At 43.9% G+C, this 19,477-nt stretch overlaps 1 protein-coding gene across 3 annotated transcripts in view; it reads left to right on the forward strand.

Annotated features, from left to right (window-relative positions):
• Positions 1–12,581, forward strand: part of Znf777 (zinc finger protein 777) — a 29,179-nt gene extending 16,598 nt beyond the window's left edge. For 2 of the 3 annotated variants that reach the window (XM_071611147.1, XM_027943404.2), the window contains exons 5-6: positions 7,245–7,496; positions 10,968–12,581. In XM_071611147.1, coding sequence (XP_071467248.1) covers positions 7,245–7,496; positions 10,968–12,166 — 1,451 coding nt within the window. In that variant the 3' untranslated portion in view covers positions 12,167–12,581. The remainder of the gene's footprint in view (positions 1–7,244; positions 7,497–10,967) is intronic. The other variant, XM_027943403.2, reaches the window with a different exon arrangement.
• The last annotated feature ends 6,896 nt before the right edge of the window (positions 12,582–19,477 follow it).

The following is a 19,477-nucleotide window of genomic DNA, read 5'->3' on the forward strand; positions in this document are numbered from 1 at the left end:
GGGAAAATATTTTTTGTAACTTAGAAATTGATATTTAACCAAACTATTTTAATTAAATACAAGAGTGAAATCAAGACATCCCAAGATGGTCAAGGTCTCCATGCACCCTTTCTCAAGTTGGGGCCATACTCTGCTAAAAGGAGGATGTAAACAAAAAGTAGTACTGGGTTGAGAGAGAGAGAAAAGACTGGGGGCAGGGTGAGGGCTGTGAAGGGATATCCTAGGCACATCAGAAGATTCCAGAAATTTTTCTTCAAGTAGATGAAATCGATGCACACCCATTATGTGTGAATGCTTTGGAGGAAAGCTTCACAGCAGGGCTGAGAATTTGGTGCTGAGTTCATAGTAATTAATAGTAACTCAAGCAGAATAAATCACTCTAGGAGCCAAGAGCAGTGGTGCATGCCTGTAATTCCAGAGGCCCTGGAGGCTGAAGCAGGAGGATCTTTAGTTCAAAGTCAGCCTCAGGAATTGAGCGAGGCCCTAAGCAACTCAGCAAGATCCCTCTCTCTAAAATACAAAAAGGGCTGGGGATGTGGTTAAGTGCCCCTGGCTTCAATCCCTGATACCAAAAAATAAATAAAATAAATATCACTCTAGGAGAAGAAAAAAGGTTTGAAGGTGTAGAAAAGTCCTCATAGTGTACCTCATGAGTCTGTTGTAAATGACACTCATATACTCCAGTACTGTGAACACCAAAGGCCAGTCCCCCTAAGGTTATAACGAATCTGCATTTGCAGGTCAGGGATTTGGAGGAGGTGGTCCTGATCTCCACCTCCTGAGAGTCCATAGATAACTGTTTAAAACTGAAAATTCAAGGAGTGGCAGTACAGCTGTGTTCCTAGAGTTAGGAAGAGAAACAACAAAAGAATCGGCAGGAAGACCTGAAAGTGATGGGCTCTGGAAACCAGAAATGGGGAGTTGAGGGTTACAGAAGCATTTTTTGAAAATCAGGTTTGAAGAACCACCCAACCCTCCAGCCTAGCACATGTGTAACTTAGAAAGAAAATAAAGGTTGAAAAATCATTTACCAGATTTTTAAAAGCCTCATAGAAAACATAGCCATGAGGAAATTAGAAAACCAGTGCCAATCATTATTTCTTTACTTTGAGCAAGTAGAGATGGTTCATATGTCAACACTCTTTTTGTTGTTGTTGTTGTTTTATTTGTTTATTAAATAATTTTTTAGTTGTAGATGGACACAATATCTTTATTTATTTTTATGTGGCACTGAGGATCAAACCCAGTGCCTCACGTGTGCAAGGCAAGCACTCTATCACTGAGCCACAACCCCAGTCCCCAACACTGGTTTTAATAATAAAGAACATAGAGTGGGTGAGTGAGTGCACATCCCCCATGATTCTTTCAGGAGTCAAGAGCTCATTCACTCTGATTTCATGTGCATACACTTACACACACCCTCAATTATACAAATAATACATAAGTATACCCTCCTATAAAACAAATTCAAATACTATAGAAGTACATTGTTTGGCAACTTGCTTTTGTCAATAAAATATCTGGCATCTGTACATATCAGAATACATGAGTCTATCTTATTCTTTTTAATAGCAGATTACAGTATTGTGTATTGATTTCATATTTTATTTAAATAGTCTCCCACTGTTGTACGTTTAGGGTGTTCACAGTTTTTAGTGCATCAGTAAAGATTCTTAAAATAGATCTCTGTGCCTTCATCTGAAACTTTTTTAGAAACAAATTTTCTGGGTCAGAGGATATACCCATTTAAACTAATAGATCCTGGCAAGTGTCCTTCAAAACAGTTGCGCCAGTTTATATGCCTTCATCTAACATGTGAGTACTTGCTTCCTCACACCTGTGCCAATAATAAGTACTTTTAGCTTTTTATTACTTGCAAAGTGACAGAAAGAAACAACATTTTGATGTTCTTTCTTAGACTTTCAGAAGGGTAATACTGAGCTTATTATATCTTTATTTATTACTAGTATGTCTGATTCTGTGAATTTCTTTTATCCATTGTTCTTTTGGGTTATTCGTCTTTTTATTATTGATTCATAAAAGCTTTTTTTTTTTTTTTTTTTTGGTACTGGGATTGAACCCAGCGGCTCTTAACCACTGAGCCATATCCCCAGCCCTTTTTTGTATTCTATTTAGACACTAGGTTTTGCTGAGTTACTTAGGGCTGGGCTGGCTTTGAACTTGCGATCCTCCTGCCTCAGCCTCCGAGCCACTGGGATTACAGGTGATTCATAAAAATTATATATTTATCTTTTTGGCAATGCTGGGGATCAAACTCAGGGCCTCCTACATGCTAGACAAGCCTCGTACCACCAAACTACACCCAGCCCAAAAGTTTTTTAAATTCCAAGGATATTAGCTCATGTGTATCATATGTATCCAAATATTTTCCTTGGTATTGGGTTTATTTTTGACCATAGTATTATATGTATAGTATAGCAATTTTAAGTTTTTATTTGTTCTTTTCAGATATACATGATGATAGAACATGTTTTGACATATTTATACAGATATTGAGTATATTTTATTCTAATTGGGATCCCAGTCTTGTGTTGTTCATGGTGTCAAATTCACACATTTTAAGTTTCTGTGTATTCAGACTTATCATTTTCTTTATGGTATTTTGGTTTCCTGTCAAGTGCAAATTTATTTACCTAGGCCATTTTATTTGGTAAATGCTACCTACCATCACAGGCCTTGGCTCCATGACCTTCTTGAAAACCCATGAAGGCATTAAAAACTTGAAACTGTTTTTTTCTCCTTGTCTAGGAAACAAAAAGAAAATTGCTAAATGTAAATAATCAAATGTTTATTTTAACTAAGTGTCTCCAGAATATAGTATTATATCTGTTCCATCAATTATTAAGTTCAGGCTTCAAAAACATTTAATATATTTGAAAACAATTTGTAGGCTAGATTTTCCCATTTCTCAAGAGTTCTTAGGTGCACATGTAATTACAGAGATCAAGAGCCAATCACAGATTAAGTGAAATTCTCATAGCCAGTGTCAAAGCAAACATCTTTCAGAACAATTTACAGCAAAAACTTAATAGTTGATGTGGCTTAGATGCATTTGAGGTGTTGGGTACCAATGGCCATACAGCTTCTAGAAGAATTATCTGAGGCCCTAGAGGTTGAGGAATGACCTGCTTCTCTTTTCAGAGCTGTAAAACTGATGTCCCAGGCTTTTTAAGTTGTAAATGCTTATAAATGCAGTTTGTTTGTACATATGCTTACCAAAGTTGTTTGCGGTGGGGAGCACTGGCTCCCTACTGTCTATATAACAAGCAATGGGGGCATGAAAAGATGTTTTGAGGGAGCATGCAGTGCCCTAGAGGGGAGGGAGAAGGGCTTGGGTTCCAAGGCCAGCCAGGTTTCACTGACAGCTTAGTTAGGTGTGGGGTGGAACAGGGGACATGGACTGGGTCTCTGGGTCAGGGCAGGTGCAGAGACACTAGTCTTCAAGCCAAGCACTCATGGTCTTGAGGACATAGGAACTTCTCCAAGAGGAGCACAACATGGGTGGCCTTGAGGCTCCCTTTGCAGGTCCTTGGCCCCCGTTCTCATTCATAAACTGATTGGCCAACATACATACATGTGGCTCCTGAAATGTGTCCTCATCTCCCATGTCTTCCACTGTGTGAAAACACAGAGGGCCCCTCCTGGCCATCCCTCTCACTATGGAGCACTCCTCTTCATATAGACCCTTTGGGTCACCAAACAGAGGGAATCCAGGATGTACATGACAAGAAGTGCATCTCTTGGGCCTGAAAGGCAAATTCTATTCCAAGTTAGATTGTTTGAAATAGTTCCCTTTCAACAAAATTGAAAGAGAAACTAATCAATTTGTCAGCTAACAGGCCATTAAGAACAATTTAAAAAAATATATTTTTAGTTATAGATGAGCACAATGCCTTTATTTATTCATTCATCCATTCATTCATTCATCCATTCATTCATTCTTATGTGGTGCTGAGGTGAGGATCAAACCCACTGCCTCATATGTGCTAGGCAAGCACTCTACCACTGAGCCACAATCCCATTCCCACAATTTTTTATAATATATTAACCATGTGATTTTTGTGGCATATAATTCAGGATAAATTCAAAGAATCGAGTGACAGTTTCATAACAGCTTCTTCTAACCCATCTACATATTGATGAAATGAGGTTTCCCAATGCTTGCATTTATGAAAATGAAAATTAGAATAGAACTGATTCTGAACTCTGTCTCTTAATACAATAAGAATATGTATTCATTCTCAGATATGTGAACTAATTGGAAAAAAATAATCCCTATTCATCCTCAAAAGATACATTTCCAAAAGTTTTTTCTTTTCTATCTTGGATAATTGGTTATCATTCTGTAGTAATAATCACAAAGGATAACCTCATCCAGGAAAATAATGAACACCTATAGCCCTATGGTTATTAGAAATGAAAGCAAAATTAAACTTTCAATTTACAAACACATTTTTGTGGCAGATGAAGCGATCAGTAAAAGCCTTCTAAGCATAAAAATATGCTCTATTAGGATAAAATGTTGTGGGCAAAGTGGGAATGGAAATAGAAGTTCAAGGTGAAAAGGAATGATGTAAAAATTCCAACTGTCAAAGAAGTACTTGTTCACATATTTTTTTAAGTGAATAATGGTGGGTTTAAAAATTGCTAAGGTTCTTAGATTCCACTGGTGACATTAAGGTATGAGGGAAGGGTTTACTTCAAAATATCAATATTTAGAATACTCCAGAAATTACATCTTTTGCAGTTACTGACGCATTTCATATATTTATTCAGAATGGTGCAAAGGGGCACACAGTTTTGAATAATTATTTTAGGGAGTAGGCAACCAAAATATTTCAAGAGTTTGTGAAACAAGAAAGTCATGTTTGTGGAGGGAGCATAATGATCTAGTACAGGGACAAAGTTTGAAGACAGGAGAAAGGAACATACTTTTGGAGCAAATTTCCAGAAGGAAAACATGGGCAAGGTTAAGGAACAGAGGATTTGGGTTAAAGGAAGAAGGGGGAGATGGGACCCTACTTTTCCTGAGATTGGTGAGAAAAGGGGGCATTTTATGTAGCTGTAACAAAATAACTGAAGCTTGGCACTTTATACAGAAAATAAGCTTATGGAGGTCAAAGAGCATGGCGTCAGCACCTTTTGACTCTGGTGGTGGCCTTCTGGTTATGTCATAGCATGGCAGATGGCCCCATGGTGGGAATACATGAGGGAGAGAGGGAGATATCACATGATGAGACGAGCTCAGAGAGGCCAACCTTGCTCTTTTGTAATAGCTAGCTTTCTGTAACCCACCATGAGAGATCAGCATGACTACCCTCACAAGGGCAGTGCCCCAATCTAATCATCTCTTCAAGGCCCCATGACCTCAATACCATTACGCTGGGACCCTAATTACTACACAAACCCTTAAAGCATCCAAACCATAGCAAGGGAAAGGTGGTGACTTTCAGCTTGAACAGGAGGAGGAGGAGGTGTAAATGTGGGTGACTTTTGTGTTTTGTTTACTAGAGAACAGGATACAGAAACCTTTGTAGGGTGAGAGTGGGACATTCCCCCTGCCCCAAGGGAAGGTAGCCAGGGTCCACACTGAAGGCTATCAAAACCTCACCATGGGAATATTAGAGCTGCTGTATATTCCACCTACTTCCCAATGGGTTGTCATGACTGATCAGGGAGGTATTAAGGGTTGCCGAGCATCAGAAATGACCCAGCATTAGGTCACAGAGCATCTCTTTTCAGCCTAGTGGGTTGGTCTGATTACTCTGTGGCCTGTTCCACACTGGACTGGAAAAGAGCAGACAGGACAGGAGGAGGCTTCTTGTGGGCAGGGCTATCTGCCTCCTTCACTTGACTTTGCTCCCCCCCCCCCCCCCCCACAGCACTATCACCTTCTAAGGAATAATATAATTTACTTACTGTGTTTACTGGCTTATGTGAGATGTAGTTCTGTTCACTGACATATCCTGGGTCAGGAGAACACTGCAGGCCCTCAGCAGGTGCTCAGGAAATGCCAATGAACATGTAATGAAAGAATGAATATATTTATGTATTACACTTTTATCATTTCCTCAACTAAAAAATGTGTTTTCTCAACATTAAAGGGGCTTATGCTAGAACAAAAGTCTATCCATATGAAAAAAAAAATAAACTTGAACACATACCTCCTACCATATATACAATAAAAATAAATTTCAAGAGTATTGAAGACTTTAAAAAGTTAATAATAAGGGCTGGGGTGTGGGCTCAGTGGTAGAGTGCCTGCATAGCACGTGCAAGATCCTGGGTTTGATTCTCAGCACCACATAAAAATAAATAAATAAAATAAAGGTATTGTGTCCAACTACAACTAAAAAATAAAAATATTTACAAAAAAATTAATAAGAAGACCAAAAAAAAAAAAAAAAAACTTGGGATATAATCTAGGAAACCAGACGCACCATCTAGCAGCAGAGGAGACTTGAACTAAGAAAATCCAGGAAAGAGAGGGATACATATGAAAACTTTTTAAAAGTTGTAATGCAAAAAATACCTAAAACTGGCAAATGACAAATTTGAGGGGAAAAATATTTGAAATACAGAGATGAGAAAGTGAGTTGTCTTTAATGCAAGACCCAGAATTCTTACAAGTTGTCAGAAAATACAACCTAATTGGCACCAAGTCGCTGTGTCAGCTGATGGCTTGACTTGCAGTGCTGCAGCTGAGGTAACCCACAGACCTATGGGGAGGGCTAAAAGACATAGTTTAAGGCACAGTGTATGATAAGGATGCTGTTTAGCTTAAAAACAAACAAAATCCAACTGCTCCTATTGTACTCCTAAGTGTGCTTGAAAGTTTGGGCTGGGAGAGCCCCAGGAGGTCTGGAAGGGTGAGAGTAGAAGGGAGAAGGCCCGCCCCCTTTGTATTCACCTGGACAATGAGCAGCCAGCCACAGGGAACCTGTGTGGCCCCTGGCTTCCCAACCTGGGAAAGGGAATGAGTTCTCTCTAAAAGCTTGTGGGGCTGATAGAGAATAAACTTTTCAAATGTCCTAACTTGACTCCAGTTTGTATTGGTGTTCAAGTCTACAAGTGCCCAGAAAATTCTGTCCACTCACCACCAACTCTATTATATTTCTTCAGGATCTCTAAAATAAGAACTGTTGGAATGTAAATTCTCAGGCTGTGGAAACCTGGGCAGGTGCATGACCGTGTTCTGGATTCTCTCCCCCTCCTCCTCTCAGCACATGATGGCATCGTGATTAAGATCGAGGTACAGACCAATGACGAGGGCTCAGAAAGCTTGGAGACACCAGAGCCCCTGATGGGACAAGTGGAAGAACATGGCTTTCAGGACTCGGAGCTGGGCGACCCCTGTGGAGAGCAGCCAGACCTGGACATGCAGGAACAGGAGAACGCCCTGGAGGAGTCCACCGAGGGCTCAGGCGAGTTCAGCCAGCTCAAGCAGATGCTGGTGCAGCAGAGGAACTGCACAGGTAAGCTCCAGGCAGGTGAGGCAAGCCTGCAGGGGTCTTCCAGAAAGACATCTGTACACTGAGGGGTTGGGGAGACATCCTGATCAGCACTGGGCTAGGAAAGAAGTTGTTATATCCAAAGACTGGTTCAGACAAGAACTCAAAGATCTTGGCGATTATCTGTCCAGCCCCCTCCTAGAGGCAGGCGGGGTCACATCCATTGTCTAAGGCCACAGCCAGAAAGAACTTCCTCCTCCCAAGGTGTTCTTGATTCTCCTGTCACATTAACATTAGAAGCCTCAACCAACTTGGAAATTTCAACCCTGGAGAGCATGTTTTTAAAATGACTGCTCTATACTGTCTTTCCCTGGTAGAATCTAGCCATCATTTTTGTTCATTATTTAAAAAAAAAAAAAAAAAAACTCAGTTTAATCATTCTGCACCTGTAGCTCCTTGGGAGTACAAGAATATAAGCAGGGCTTGGATGTACCTCAGTGGCAGAGCGTTTGTCTCACATTCACAAAGCCCTGGGTTTGATCCCCAGTTCCAAAATAAGATTTTTTAAAAAATAACCCTTAAGAATATAAGACAGTGGGGCTCACAGCACCTGATCCAGGACTTTTTTTTGTGACAGATTTTTCTGAGGCTCCACCACCCTTGCATTCCAGGATTTGGTGTACACCATCAGCATGGTGTATTTTTTAAACATGCTGTTGGACTTAACGAATATTTTATTCCAGGGTTTTATAACTATATTCATAAATGCAATGAACCTAAGCTTTTCTTGAATGAGCCTCATCTAGTTTTAGAAACAGTATTATTCTAGACTTATCAGATGGGTTGGGCAGGTTTTGCTCTTATTCCATATTCTGGGTGAAAAAAAATAATAATAATGAGGTAAGAATTAAGTTCCTTGAAAATTTGGTAGAACCCAGCTGGTTTTAGTCTAATTATTAGATTTTTTCCCATTGTATCTATAGTTCTTCTATAGCTTGCCATTTTTGCACTTAATCAGAGGTCATGGGCATCCTACACCGTCAAGCAATGGATCTAACTCCTTATTTTTAAAATAACCATATGGTATTCTAGAAGTTTTTTTAAAATTATTATCATTATTATTATTATTATTATTATTATTATTATTTTAGTTGCAGATGGACTCATACCTTTATTTTATTTATTTATTTTTATGTGGTGCTGAGTGCCTCACATGTGTTAGGTGAACACTCTGCCACAGTGCCACAACCCCAGCCCCAGAAGTCTTTTTAACATATTACACTCTCTTTCATAAAAGAAGAGCAAAGCTGGGCGCATTGGCACACGCCTATAATCCCAGTGGCTCAGGAGGCTGAGGCAGGAGTATTACAAGTTCAAAGCCAGCCTCACCAATAAGGCCCTAAGCAACTTGGCAAGACCTTGTCTCAAAATAAAAAAGGGCTGGGGATGTGGCTAGTGGTTGAGTGTCCCTGGGTTCAATCCCTCATACCAAAAAATAAATAAAAGCAGGAAGACATAGGCAAATTCTGAAAACATCATAACATAAATTCCAGATTGTTATCTGAGCATTCCCCATTAATTCCATTCATTCTAATAGAACCTAGAAAATACTAAGCAGTTAGTAGAAATTTGAGTCTTGAATTTCAGGGCCAAATATTTCATTTTTATCATTTCATTAAGGAAAAAGTGACATTGGTGCTCAAGGAGAGTTTACATCCCTAAGGCTCAGCCTTTTAGATCTGACTATATTTTCAGGATAAACACCAGGGTGACCAGCTGCCCCCTCCTTCCTGATCTTTTAGGGATTGTGCTCCAAGGATGTTCTGAGTCACTTCCTGCTGGGAATCCTGCACTGCAGAGGCAGCCCTGACTCAGCCCACTGGCCCATTTTAACACGAGTTTACAGGCCCTAGAGGAGCAGTGGAGCATCACTAGCAACTGAACAAGACCTGGGCCAGCTCACAGATATCACTAGACTCAGCTTCCCAGTCAGTGAGGGAGTAGACCAGACCAGACAGTCCCTCGGCTGCAAGCTCCAAAAAGGTGTATGACTTTTTATTTCACTAGGAAACATCACTTGGTACCTCTGGACTTAGATGCTCCACCTGTGAAACGGGGATAATTCTTGACTTTATCTGTACCAAGATACTGTGCATCTGAAGAGAAAGCAGAGGTGTGGAAGTGCTTTCCAAGAGTTCTTTGTGAGAATTCTGCAAGCTCAGACTGGTACTTTATCCCGTCTAATAGATGGACTCCGAGAAATGAGTGACTTTGGGGCAGAGGATGTAGCTCAGTGGTGAAGGGCTTGCCCGGCATGCATGGGACCCTCGGTTCAAACCCCAGCACCACAAAAAAACAAAACAGAAGTGACTTTCTCATGTCACACAAATTCAGTGACTTAAAATAACAGAGGTTATAGGAGGAGAAGGCCACTCCTTTCCCCTTGAACTTACATTCTCATGCACTACTGCAGAACTTGGCCTTGTTTAGGCCTAAAAGGGCCAGACTAGCAGGGGGAGCTGGGAGGAGGGGAGGCCATCCACTAGTCAGAGCCACATGTGGGCACTGCACACACCCTCCTGACCCCAGAGTTCAAGACTGGTAGTCTGAAGGAGCAGTGAGTACACATTCACAGTATGCTAGAGAAGGCATGGTGCCAGAGTCCCAGGGAAGTGCTCAAGGAGAATCAGGACCACCAAGGAAGGTCGCGAGACTCAGAGGAGAGGGGATTGCTGGAGGAGGGGGAGTAAGGGCCACACTGAGAATCTCCAGGTGGGTTGAGGAAGGAAGGAAGCCAGTCTAGCTGAGTTCAGGTGAAGGAGTCCTTAGAAATAAGATGGAAAACTCTGAATCAAGACTTTTTGATACAGTTGGCAAAAACCTAAATGAAAGAGGGACATTTGTGGGGCTGGGGTGGTGCCCTCATCTAGCATGTGTGAGGCACTGGGTTTGATTCTTAGCACCGCACTCAAATAAAGGTCCACTGACAACTGAATTTAAAAAAAAAAAAAAAAAGAGGAATGTTTGTGGACTCACATAATTGGCAGGTTCACAAGTAGGACAAGTTCAGGTACAGCTGGATCTGGGTGCCACTTACGCTAGACCTTGGAGCTGGTATCCTTTTCTGCTGGATGCTGCTGCACCAGAAGCTTCCAATCTTGCCCAACAGAGAGCCACCTCCCCTGTCTCCTCTGCATAAAATGCCAAGAGAGAACTCTAAGTGGCCCAGCTTAAACCTAAGCTGGTTCCTGACCAAACACCATACATAGCCAGCCTTGGTTACATGGCCAGTCCCATGGGGGTTGGGGCCATTATCCTCAGGGAGTGAGATTTTCCCAAAAGAAGGAATTTGGTCCTACAAGGTAACATGCGGTATCTCCTGATGACGAAAGTGATGCTCTACCTCCACCTAGGTCAGTGGCCCTAGACGACAACGTGACTTTCTCATGTCACACAAATTTAGGATCTAACGTCTCTCTTTCTCTGTCCTTGGAGCAGAGGGGATCGTGATAAAGACAGAGGAACAGGAAGAGGAGGAGGAAGAGGAGGACGACGATGAACTGCCGCAGCACTTGCAGTCCCTTGGGCAGCTGTCCGGGAGGTATGAGGCCAGTATGTATCAGACCCCGCTGCCTGGGGAGATGTCCCCCGAAGGCGAGGATAGCCCCCCACCCCTGCAGCTGGGAAACCCGGCTGTGAAGAGGCTGGCGCCCCCCACGCATGCGCACTCACACTCACACTCGCACTCGCACTCGCACTCCCACGGCGAGCGTCACCTGAGCGAGAACCGCGGGGCCTCCAGCCAGCAGCAGCGGAACCGGCGCGGCGAGCGGCCCTTCACCTGCATGGAGTGCGGCAAGAGCTTTCGGCTGAAGATCAACCTCATCATCCACCAGCGCAACCACATCAAGGAGGGGCCCTACGAGTGCGCCGAGTGCGAGATCAGCTTCCGGCACAAGCAGCAGCTCACGCTGCACCAGCGCATCCACCGCGTGCGCGGCGGCTACGCCTCGCCGGAGCGCGGGCCCGGCTTCAACCCCAAGCACGCGCTCAAGCCGCGCCCCAAGTCGCCCAGCTCAGGCAGCGGTGGCGGCCCCAAGCCCTACAAGTGCCCCGAGTGCGACAGCAGCTTCAGCCACAAATCGAGCCTGACTAAGCACCAGATCACGCATACTGGCGAGCGGCCCTACACGTGCCCTGAGTGCAAGAAGAGCTTCCGCCTGCACATCAGCCTGGTCATCCACCAGCGCGTGCACGCCGGCAAGCACGAGGTCTCCTTCATCTGCAGCCTGTGCGGCAAGAGCTTCAGTCGCCCGTCGCACCTGCTGCGCCACCAGCGGACTCACACGGGCGAGCGGCCCTTCAAGTGCCCTGAGTGCGAGAAGAGCTTCAGCGAGAAGTCCAAGCTCACCAACCACTGCCGCGTGCACTCGCGCGAGCGGCCGCACGCCTGCCCCGAGTGCGGCAAGAGCTTCATCCGCAAGCACCACCTGCTGGAGCACCGGCGCATCCACACGGGCGAGCGGCCCTACCACTGTGCCGAGTGCGGCAAGCGCTTCACGCAGAAGCACCACCTGCTGGAGCACCAGCGCGCGCACACGGGCGAGCGGCCCTACCCCTGCACGCACTGCGCCAAGTGCTTCCGCTACAAGCAGTCGCTCAAGTACCACCTGCGGACCCACACGGGCGAGTGAGCGTGCGCCCCGCCGCCGCCCCTGCCAGGTGCGCGGGCCCAGCCCCCTCGGACACCTGCCTTGGCCGCGCCAGGCCCGAGCCCATCGGGCGGGGGCGGGGCGCCCCGAGCCCTCTGCTGTGAGCCCCCCTTCCCCTTTCGTCCCTCCTCCCAAGGACGCTGGGTAGTGAGACCTGGTCGCTTGCTGCCTGTTCCCCCTGGGCCTCTGTGGGGAGAGTGTGGGCCTGGGGAACCCCTTCGGGCTGTTAATTTCCTTGACAATAAAATGGATGAAATCAATCAGCACGGGGGGAGTGATTTGGCTGCCGGCCACTCGGAGGGGCGGTGCAGGGCCATTTAGTTGGGGATAGAAGTTTATAATTACCTTTTGGATACTGTGGTTCTATTTGATAATAATAGAGTAATTTTTAAAAGACGAGCGTTTCCTGTTTGCCGTTTTTGTTTGGTTTTGAAGGGGAGGGGCAGAGAAGGTGGCCCGAGGGACATGTGCGTAGTGTCAGTTGACAGGCTCTATGAGTCCCTTCTGCGTGCTCATTCTCCACGTTGGGTGGAGAAGGAGAAATAGCTCCCTCTGATTATAAAATCAAAACGGGGGACAGCACTGACCAGCCTGCAGCCTGAAGAAGTAGCAGAGTAGGGAAGGGTAGACTCCTGGCTGCCGAGCTTCCTGCGTGCCCTGGTGCCCGCTGGACTGTGGGAGTTCAGGATGGCATAGGGCCCAGTTGACTAGAATGATGAGGGAGAGTGACAGGTTTGCAATGATGGGGCACGGGGGTCCTAAAACAAAGCTGGGCACCTTCCTCAGGATCCAACTTTGCTGCCCAGCTTGAAATGCAGCTGGCAGAGGAGTCAGTGGTGGGGGTGAACAGCTATAAGGAAGGGTTACAGAAGCCTCAGTGCCACCCTTTGGGGAGGCCACAAAAGGCACCAGTCAAAACACTGTTTTTTTTTTTTGAATGTTGTTCCAAAGTTACTCTCCAGGAGTGTTGAATGCACGGAGGAACCTGGCTTCTCTAGGAATCCATGTTTCTCCTCACCCTTCAGCTTTCTCTCTCCTATAGAAAGAGAAACTGCAGGCATATTACGTTGCCCACAGAGTTACTTCCTCTCACTGGCTGGGCTTGGCAGTAACCAGAGAGGATCCTGGCCATTTCAAGGGACAGTTGGTGGAGAATAGCAGAATTAGGGCTTAGCCATATCAGTGGGAGGCTGGGCTTCCAGGAAGGCAGGGGCTCTTCTAAGAGCAGAGCACTCTGAAGCTGGGCACTGCATATGTAAGAAGCTGCTTATGCAGGGTTGGAAAAGGACTGGAGGGAGGAGGTGATGTGTTGTTCACTTTGATGGAACCATAGAGATCACTCTTCTGTAAAGGTGGAAACTGAGGCACAGAGAGAGGGGAAAGAGTTGGCATAAGAATTCACATGTGGAAGGATATAACTCCTGCATTTACAGAGCTGATTTCTAAAAGGATGGTAGAACATCAGAGGACATCCAGCTGAAGAGGTGGCATGGATAAGGAGCAGGAAATCAGGTTAGCGTGCAGTAAACACCAGCTGCCAAGCAGAGGGTAAATGGGCCTCAGGCTACAGGTGGGCCCTGCAGGAGCAGGGAGGGATTCCCCAGGGGTGGAGTCCAGGGGGGTCTGTCCAAGAGGGAGAATTTTTATAGATGAGAATAGCAAGGAAGGTCTAATAGGTGGGGTGTTCTTAAGAGCAAAGGCCTGGCAGGGAGGCCACAAGGATGAGTTGGAGAAAGGGCCAGCTATTGGCTTGGAGTGGACAGAGGGTGCCGGAAGGGTTCTGGATGTGAGGTGTCAAGGCTGTAGAGTTTGAATTGGATCTTGTATGAGAAACTGGTGAAGACTTTTGAGCAAGAGAGAAACAGGGAGCAGATTGGATAGGGAGGCCAGGTCACAGGTGATGGAAGTGGTGGGTGAAGGTTGAAGGGATGGCAGAGTTTAAGTGGCTCCTTTGAACATGAAGATATCTGAAGTGCCAAGAAGATGATGCAGATGTCTTCTGCTGCTCCATCTTTGTAGGCCTGCAGTTGGAGGCCTCGGTGCTGGTGGCACTCCCACAGTGAAGACCATGTGGTTTGGGGTAGAACCCAAGTTGGAGACTCAGGGTGATTTCATCTGTAATGTGAAGTTACCAGGACAACATGAGATCAAGTGGGAGGTGCTTAAGAGCCTTTCTTTTCCTAGGAACTCTAGTCTTTAAAAGAATTAAACCCAGTATAGCCAAAGACTGGTATTTCTTGTGTGGGGCTGGGCTGCCAGGACGTGTTGCACCTGCACTTCCCCTTCCTTGGCTCTAACCCCTTCTTTATACCTCTTTCTCCTCTAGGCCCAGCGCCCTGTACTCCAAAGCATGGGTCCCCTTGTCCCACCTCCCCACTGCTCCCCGATCCTCCCTGTCCATCTGCTGTACTCTCTGCTAGTGATCGGAGGCCAAAATCAAATAGAGGACAGTCATTGAAGTGTACACAGACTAGAATCAAACAGATACAGATTTAAAGGTTGTGCGACTTTGACCCTAAACAAGTTCATTAACATCAACTTCCTCATCTAATAAATGGGGATAGAGAAGTTCCCATTGTTCCCAGACCTAAGTAACATAAAGCATAAATACATAGCAAAGATGTGGGCACATAGTAAGGTCTCAAAGTTTGCTAATTTCATTATTAAGTTATGGCTAATGATGATTTAACTTAGGAAAAAAACAAGTTCAGTGCTCTAGTGTTGTATTCTAAAAGTACAAATCTCCGAGAAGGAAATTTCTTCAATAGGCAGAAACAGAAAATTACTGTGGTGAGAAGAAAATCAAATCAAACCACATCCTGATGTCCAAGTGGACAGAGCTCTAAACCCACCTTTCAGCCCCACACCAGGTTTGCCACAGGTGGGAGCCCATGCCTGTGGGTTGTCTGGTACTCTCACTGTGATTTCTTTGGGTATCCTTAGTTAGAAAGACTCAAATTTCTAAAGTTGTCTGTTGCCATTGACCCCATGAGGTTGTATACCATAAAGAATTAACTGCCATTTATTGAACACTTATTTTTGAAGACCTTATGGGCATTATAAACTCTGATATATATGTACCATTACACCCATTTTATAGGTGAAGAGCTTGAGATCTTGAGAGGTTAAGGAAGCCTAAAGTCACATAGCAACCAAATGGTAGAGTCAGGATTTGAACTCAAACCTTCTGCTCCCAAGCCAATGTGCTCAGCTACAAAGTTCTTTCCCTGGAACCTGTGTGGCTGCTGAAAAAAGTCAGCACCACTTTTAAGTTATTCCATTTTATTGCAGATTTTTTGACTTAAGATAAAATTGGGGAAAACGGAAACATATCATGCAGAACATTGCTGTCTGTAAAAATGATGGCTGTACTAAGAATCAAAAAGAACTTCAAAGGCAGAGAGGACTTTAGAGCCGAGCCCTGTTACTTCACAGCTGGTCACCCAAGCCAACTTACTGATACTAATACAAGAGGCAGCGAATGGGACGCTCGCTGTCATACAGCCCCCAGTATGTATTATGCACCGCTATGTGCAAAGCATTGTGCTGGGCTCCATGAAGAAACACAAAAGGATCAGAAAATCATTAGCTGCCCTGATAGCACTTAGAATCTGGTGGCGACTTTGCAGCCTCATTCTGTAAACTGAGCCCTCAGGGATCTGGAACAGCCTGGCCATCAGGGAGAATTGTGGGCAGCTATCTTGAGTAGAAAGAACCACGACTCCATCTTTCCTGCTCCCTCTTTAGTCAGAGCGGTGAGCAGCCAGGTCGGGGAGACCTTTCCTGAGGCACTGTGTGGCAGCGCCTCAGATTAAGGGATCAGGGACTGAGGCCCTCCAGGCCCTCCTGTTGCCAGGGCAACGCTGAGTCAGGCCAGGGCCTCAGCTCCAGCTTTCTGGGAAGCCTTCGGGCTGCGGAAGCTTCCTGTTGTTTTCCAGGCACAGTGGGAACGTCTACATTCGAATTTCTTAAAAATCAATTTTGCATTGATCACTTCTAGTTGGGTTCCTTGAAATGAGTATTTCTAGTCAGGACAGAATCTAACCCTTCTATTTTTTACAAAGGCTAGCTGGAGTCTGGAAGATTCTTTAATAGGAAAAAAATTAGGAATTGAAGGAGGGAGTGAGGGAGGAAGGAAGGAAAAAAAAGAAGGAAGGAAGGGAGGGAGGGAGGAAAAGAGAGAGAGGGAAAAATTATCATAGTACTACTTAGAGTGACCTTATATGAAAACTTCCAGGCAAAAATCAGATCTCTGAATTTCCAGGATAATGGTAATAATCACTATGATTCACGGAGTCTTACCATGTTCCAGACACTATATGTTGTATGCAGTGAATGTTTCTATTTTATCTTGCAACAAGCTGTGAAATTGGTACATGTGTCCCCTTTAACACATGAGGTTCCCAGAGGGTAAGCAATCAGCCCAAAGTCACACAGCCAGAACTTAAACTAAGTGTGTGAAACCAGAGTGTTTGCTGTTACCTGCTGTTATTTACTGCCTCCCAATTGCAAACCAGATCCTTAAGAAGGAAGGAAGGAAGGAAGGAAGGGAGGGAGGGAGGGATGGAAAATGGTACAGTTTGTCTCTGATTTGCAGCTTGGACTATCCCATGGACACCGCATGCAAGTCTGGACTGGGTTGAAAGCAGATACCTCTGGCCAGCCCGCCCTAGCCCCACAACGGCCAGAACAGACCGCGCCCTTCACATGACCTGGGTGGAGTAGATGCTGCTGCGTAGGTGGCAGAAGCACCCACCACACTGGCCCTCATTTAAAACTGAGTCCCTCTCTTCTGAGGGACTTTGAGACATGTTTGTCAAAATGATGAGCTGTGGGGAAGTCAGATCCAACTGCATGGCAGCCACACTGTGGTCCTGCTGTCAGAGGAGAGAGAGGGCCCCGTGCCCTTCCAGATGTTGGAACCTAAGAGGCATTTGTTCAGAGAAGCCCTTGAAAAGGGGACCGCTGCAAGGAAAATAGACTAGTCAAATAGCACACAGCCAGCTCCAGCCCGGGTCAGCCTGATGCCAGTTCTCACCCACCCCCACCTCTACCACCTGCACAAAACTCACTACTTAATAAAATAATAAAAGAACTCCATTATTGTAAGACAGAGCATCACTACTGACTATTAAGGTAACAAAAAGTTGAAATTCAATGACAAAACATGCCAATGATAATCTCTACCCACTATTAATTTTATTTAAAGAATATCAGGACATGGGCTGGGAGCTATAGCTCAGTGGTAGAGCACTCACCTAGCATGTGTGAGGCACAGGGTTCAATCCTCAGAACCACATAAAAATAAACAAATAAATAAATAAAATGAAAGTATTGTGTCCAACTACAACTAAAAAAAGAATATCAGGACAGGCCTTTTTTTTAAGAATTTTTTAATATTTATTTTTCAGTTTTCGTTGGACACAACATCTTTGCTTTATTTTTATGTGGTGCTAAGGATCAAACCCAGCGCCCCGCACATGCTAGGCAAGCACATTACCGCTTGAGCCACATCCCCAGCCCTGGAGACAGGCCTCCTTAAAATCAGCATGGTCTGATAAGTATAAAATTTTTTTAAGAACTAAATTCAATCAGTTCTTTATTTTTAATATAAGATACATAAATGCTAAAATTGTGCTCTCAAAGCATTGGAAATTGATTGGATTTAATCTACCCTCAATCAAGACAAGTAAACTGGTGGCAAAATTGTGACATAGCCATTTTCCATGGAAAGTAAGATCAAAGAATTATATGTTTCCATAATCCAATTTTGGAGGTAAATTGCTTATACAAATTCTAAAATCTATAGTAAAATTTTTATGTGAATATTTTGCTACTTGGATTAATAGTCACCACTGAAAATCATATTAATTTTTCCCAGAAGTAAAGACACTAAATTGGTTCCCATAGTTATCCTCTGAACAATTTAATAATAATGACTGTCCAACCCAAATCATCATTCCTTTCCTACTTGAACCTAGTCATTCCTTAGCTTATCTTGAATTAATGTCTCACTAAGCCAAAAAATTGTGGTACCTTCGAAATAACTTTGGGGGAAAAGTTAAAACTCAAAAGTTTCAGAATGTTGCTGAAAAAGCAAGTCAATATCCAGACCAAATGAAATCAATCTCTAGTATATTTAATTCAAACAGCCAGGTGTGATAGCGCAGGCCTGTAATCCCAGCAGCTCCATGGGCTGAGGCAGGAGAATTTTGAGTGAAAAGCCAGCCTCAACAATTTACTGAGGGCCCTAAGCAACTTAGCAAGACCCTGTTTCAAAATAAAAAGGGCTGGGATGTGGCTCAGTAGTTAAGCGCCCTGATTTAAAAAAAGAAAAAAAAATTCAAACGGCAAATATATTAAGAGAAATTGACAACACATGTTTCTTGCCCAAGACACTGCTAGCTCTTTGGAGTCTGCAATAAACATTAGCTGCATCCAAACTTGCTTGGGTGTTCACTTTACCAAAAAGATTAACTCATATTAGTATGAAATATTCACATAATAGAAATTATTTCTCTCCAAATGAAAAAAGCATTGTTATTTTTTCTGACTGTAAAAATAATTTCTAAGTTCTAAACAACACAGATTCAGAAATTAATCAGTCTCTTATTTTCTAAGAAAGAGGTATCAGTCTTTTATAAATGTGAGGGAAGATATCCATTTTATTTCTCACCCATGGCTTTTTAAAAATATATTTTATTAGTTGTTGATGGACATTTATTTATTTATATGTGGTGCTGAGAATCAAACCCAGTGCCTCACCCATACTAGGCAAGCACTCTACCACTGAGCCACAACCCCAGCCCCACCACCTATGGCTTTTAACCATGTCCACACCTGTGACATTAAGGATTTACTTGGAAGAGTTCACCTCTTCTGTTATATTTTAGAATCTCTTTCAGATTCAGGACTCAAAATCTTTATCAAATATAGAAAGTATATGTGTGTGTGTGTGTGTGTGTGTATATATATACACACACATACATACATATATATACACATACATACATATATACACATACATATATATACACATATACATATATATACACATATATATATACATACATACATACATATATATACACACATACATACACATACTGGGCTTGAATCCAGGGGTGCTTTACCACTGAGCTATATTCCCAGCACCTTTTTGTTTTGTTTTGTTTTTTATTTTGAGACAGGGTCTCACTGAGTTGCTTAGGGCTTTGTTAAATTGCTGAGGCTGGCCTTAAACTTCCTATCCTCCGGTATCAGCTTCCTGCTGTGCTGGGATTACAGGCAAGC

Source organism: Marmota flaviventris, chromosome 1 (assembly GCF_047511675.1).
Source record: "Marmota flaviventris isolate mMarFla1 chromosome 1, mMarFla1.hap1, whole genome shotgun sequence".
In the NCBI taxonomy this organism is placed as follows: Eukaryota; Metazoa; Chordata; class Mammalia; order Rodentia; family Sciuridae; genus Marmota; species Marmota flaviventris.